The sequence below is a fragment of the Grammomys surdaster genome, unplaced genomic scaffold, assembly GCF_004785775.1.
Source record: "Grammomys surdaster isolate TR1022 unplaced genomic scaffold, NIH_TR_1.0 126013, whole genome shotgun sequence".
NCBI classification, from domain to species: Eukaryota; Metazoa; Chordata; class Mammalia; order Rodentia; family Muridae; genus Grammomys; species Grammomys surdaster.
In genome coordinates, this window is record NW_021620828.1 from 2,310,088 (window position 1) to 2,315,075 (window position 4,988).

General features: G+C 51.5%; 1 protein-coding gene across 1 annotated transcript; it reads right to left on the minus strand.

Moving 5' to 3' along the window:
* Positions 1 to 1,978: 1,978 nt before the first annotated feature.
* On the minus strand, positions 1,979 to 4,001 carry Kcna5 (potassium voltage-gated channel subfamily A member 5). The gene has a single exon (XM_028754530.1). It carries the CDS (start codon positions 3,999 to 4,001, stop codon positions 2,193 to 2,195), a length of 1,809 nt encoding a protein of 602 aa, XP_028610363.1. The 3' UTR covers positions 1,979 to 2,192.
* Positions 4,002 to 4,988: the final 987 nt, after the last annotated feature.

Genomic DNA, 4,988 nt, shown 5'->3' on the forward strand with positions numbered 1-4,988 from the left:
GTCTGGAAATAGGAACGACTGGGCCAGTGGTACCTTCCCCGGTGAGGCTGTACAACAACCAGTCTGTATTCAGTAGGGACAGCAACAGCAGGAATCCAGACAGCTCAGGAACTCAGAGAGAAATTGCTGTGGGATTATGCCACAAGCCACCCAGTTGAAAGAAGAACAAAGAGATTCATTCTGAGTTGAAGGATTATGGGAGTGAGCCCACAGTTTGTCCTTTGACTGAAACAATGAAACCTTTCCATTCCCCCCCCACCATGAGGACATGGCTCCTGTAGTGAACGGCCGGCCCCGGCAGTTTCCCTGAGTGACCTTCACCAGACTGTGATCCTCTGAAAGGAAGGACTTGTCTGTGAGCATCAAGCTTGCTTCTTTGAGCTCCCTTGAACAATTAACAAGACAGACTTGAGACTTAAAGGAGACAACCTTGAAAAATTCTGAGCCTGGGATTACAAGTGGACAGCTGCAGGTGGGGGGGCTCATCACCCCTTTCCCTTATCCCCAGTTCTAGAGTCTGTGCTGATTGTAATACCGCACACAGCCTAGACACAAACAATCCACTTGTCATCCTTCTAAGCCAGTGGTTCTCAACCTTCCTAATGCTTTGACCCTTTAATACAGTTCTTCATGTTGTAGTGACCCCCCCACCACCATAGAATTATTTTCTTTCTACTTCACAACTGTAATTTTGCTATGGTTATGAATCATAATGTAAATATCTGATATGCAGGATATCTGGTAAGTGACCCACCCTCCCAAAAGGGAGCGCCTCCTAGAGGTTGAGAACCTCTGTTTAAGCTCAGAGAGATCTATCAAAAAGAGGGGACTGGACTAACCTGTGACCATGGGGATCACAGAGACCAACCCCCAACCAAGGAGCATGCAGACACTGGAATTAAGTGCCCTACACATTTGTAGCAGATGTGCAGCTGGTGAGTCCCCTAACAGTCAAGCAGAGGTTGTCTCTGACTTGGTTGCCTCCCACTGTATCCCTTTCTTCTAGCTGGACTACCTGGTGAGGCCTCAGTGGGAAAGGATGCACATAGTCTTGCTGAGATTTGCTGTCCAGGATGGGGTGGTCCCCTTCTGAGGAGAAGAGGGAATAACGGGAGGAGGAAGGGAAGGGGGCTGTGATCAGAATGTAAAGTGAATGAATGAATGAATGAATGAATGAATGAATGAATGAATGAACAAATAAATAAATGGGGGACAAAAGAGGATATTGGTCTCCTGGAGTTTTCTAGCCCTGTCAGAGCATTTGCACTGATGCTCAAACCAGACAGCAAGTGGCAGACTTCACTCATTAACATGTCACACCCTCAGCAGTAGACAAACTAACACTTGCCTGACAAAGTCATATTTTATTTCCTGGTATCAAAATGAAAGGAATGAACTCTCAAAAGCTTTCTTTCAACATCCTTAAAACACTTCTGTGAAGAAAGCCACAAGATATGTTTAATGCTTCTGTGAAGAAAGTCACAAGATATGTTTAAGGGGAACCCCCCCCAAAAAAAAATCAGATTTTCTGGTCTTCTGGAACATTCTCTACCCTAGACACAAAGCACCAATAGTACATCCCAGAATAATGCAAAGTTTGGGAACATAAACCTGAACAACTTCTTTAGGCTTTCTGTCCCTGAACATCCCAGGAAATGATGACCCCCCCCAACACTTTCATAATTCAAAGTATACCTTAAGAACACACCCAAATATTCTTCGTGCATGCTGCTGTACAAAATGCACTCATCAGCCATAAAAATAATATTTGCCATACACAAATATAATCACATGTAAAGTAAATTTGGAACACAGGGATAGGGAGAGCTATGAACTCTCTTGGGATCTGAGCTATTTAAAGTCAATTTCGTTTGAGTTATCCCTCTGCTGGGTATAGGAAACTGGCTATGAATACATCCATCTTACAGTGACTGCTTGCCACTTCAACGGCTCCTGCGTCATGGAATGTGATGCTTTTTAAAAATAGGTGACCCTTGGCGTTCTGGAAAGAGGAGGAAAAGTGGGGAAGGTAGAGGGCAGGAGGGTGGGAAGGGGAAAGGGGAAAGGCAGGCATTCAGACATCGGTAGGTGACCAGGTGGGCTTAAATACTCTGTGGTGTAAAGCAGATACCCAAGCTCGAGGGGCATCCCTGTTCCCAGATCCACTGTTGCCAGTCTGCCTCGATCTCTCTTTACAAATCTGTTTCCCGGCTAGTGTCCAGACACAGGGCATACAGGGACCTCCGAAGATCCACGTTGCTCTTGGCCTTGAGGTGACACTTTTCTAGAGGACAGCTTCCCCTTCTGATACTGTCAGAACTCTCCAGGGATCCCCCAGTCTTACAGAAGGACGCTTTGCTGCAGCTGACCTTCCGTTGACCCCCTGTGTCCAGCCCAGACTCCCGCCTCTGGTTGCCTTGCTCTTCCTTCAGGGCAGCCTGCTCTTCATGGTCTGTCTCCCGATGATAGAAGTAATTAAAATTGGAGACGATGACAGGCACGGGCAGGGCAATGGTGAGGACCCCAGCTATGGCGCACAGTGAGCCCACAATCTTGCCTCCTACAGTGATGGGCCTCATGTCCCCGTAGCCTACAGTGGTCATAGTGACTACTGCCCACCAGAAGGCGTCTGGGATACTGGAGAAGTGGGACCCATGATTGTCTGCCTCAGCGAAGTAGACAGCGCTGGAGAAGAGGATGACTCCGATGAAGAGGAAGAAGATGAGCAGCCCGAGCTCCCGCATGGATGCTTGCAACGTCTTACCCAGGATCTGCAGCCCCTTAGAGTGGCGGGAGAGCTTGAAGATTCGGAACACCCTGACCAGGCGGATCACCCTGAGGATAGCTAGGGACATGGCCTGCTGTCCATTCTGACCACCTCCTCCTGGTTGTTGTTCTGCCAGCTCGGTGCCCAGGGTGATAAAATAGGGGAAGATGGCTACAATATCAATGATGTTCATAATATTCCGAGAGAATTCTGCCTTGCTGGGGCAGGCAAAGAAGCGCACAAGCAACTCAAAAGTGAACCAGATCACACATGTGGTCTCCACGATGAAGAATGGGTCAGCCAGTGTCCTTGGCAGGAGCGGAGCCACTGTGGGGCCAGAGGAAAGGGCACCAGAGCCGCTGCCATTGGTCCCTGGGGCAGGGGCTGGGGGATGCGGTGCAACTGGGGGGTGGCGTAGCAGCTCCCGTTCATCTCTGAACTCAGGCAGAGTCTCCAAGCAGAATGTGATGATAGAAATGAGAATGACCAAGACCGACACGATGGCGATGGCTCTTGCGGACCCAGAGCTTTCTGGGTATTCGAAGATAAGCCACACCTGGCGCTGGAACTCGTTGCGGGGCAGGGGCTTCTCCTCTTCCTTGATGAAGCCCTCATCCTCCCGGAAGCGCTCCATGGCCTCATCCCCCAGCTGGTAAAAACGGATCTCATCTGCAAACACATCCAAGGAGACGTTGACCGGCCTGCGCAGGCGGCCTCCAGACTGGTAATAGTACAAAATGCCATCGAAGCTGGGCCGGTTGCGGTCGAAGAAGTATTCGTTTCTCAAGGGGTCGAAGTAGCGCAGGCGCTTGGCTGGGTCCCCCAGGAGGGTGTTGGGAAACTGCGCCAGGGTGCCCAGCTGCGTCTCGAAGCGCAAACCCGAGATGTTTATGAGGACCCGCTGGTGATGAAGTGACCCTGAATCCTGAGGAGCCTGGTCCTCCTCCACTGTGCCCAGGCCAGGGTCGCCTTCTCCCTCCTCATCCTCAGCAGATGGCCTTCTAGGCTGTGCCAGCTCCTGAGGCATAGGGGGCAAAGGCCGCCCACCCTGGCCCGCATCCTCGTGCGTGGCGCGCTCCCTGGTTGATGTTTCTTTGGACTGATTACTGAGTCCCCCCGTCGGAGGGCACCCACACTCTCCCCTGGGGGTCTGCACACAGCTTGCCCCTGCCTCCCCTCCTCCTCTGAGGGTCATGGCACTGCCATTCTCCAGGGGCACCAGGGAAATCTCCATGGCCCGGGGGCAGGGGGCATGCTGCGCCCCAAGACAACAGGTTCCCACACCCCCAACTCACGCTCTGGGCCTCGTGTGGGTCTCCTCTCCAGCCGATGGCCCCTGCTGGCTCTAGGCTGGCTGGGGTAGCTGGCCCGATCCCCTTGGCTGGTCCTGACGTCAAGAAGCTGCTGCCCCTGCTCCCTGCCTCTCTCTCTCCCTCTCAGTGTTCTGGCAGCTGGTTACCAGGCAGCGGAAAAACCTCCTTCCAGCAGATGCAACCTCCAGCAGCCCCTCTCTGGCTGAGCTCCCCGGCCTCCGCCCTCTGTGGCTCCCTCCTCTCCTCCTCCTCCCTCCCGTTTCTCCTCTGGGGACGGGAGTCAGAGAGTGTCTCTCTGGAGGGTTCAGCTGGGGCCCCTGCAGCAAGGACAGGAAGGGGAGGAGGGAAAGAGCGCGAAGAGCGAGGAACAGGTTGTACCAGGAGTGCTGAAAACTCCCAGGGCAACAGGATGAGAATAGCGTCAGGATCTCAGATCACCTGGGAATGCACTGAAAGCCAGGGGACGCCAGAGGGTGGGAACTGCTTTAGATGGAAGGAAAAGGCTTTTAACTGAGTTCCAGTATGAGAGATTGAAGAAGAGAGTGCTCTGGATGGTTTTCTTTTAGTGCAGTGCTTCTCAACCTTCCTAATGCTTTGCTGCATGCGACCTTTAATACAGTCGCTCCTGTTGTGGTGACCTCCACAACCATAAAATTATTCTTGTTTCTACTTCATAACTGTGATTTTGCTATTGTTATCGTAACGTAAATGGAATTTGCTACTGAAGTGTAATGTAAATATTTTTGGAAATAGAGGTTTGCCAAAAGGATTGTGAGCCGCAGGTTGAGAACCACTGCTTTAGAGATTAACAGCCTCTCTCTTTGGGAAAAATTAGACTGCAGGGGAGTGGTGAACTCTGTGTGTGTGTGTGTGTGTGTGTGTGTGTGTGTGTGTGTGTGTGTGTGTGT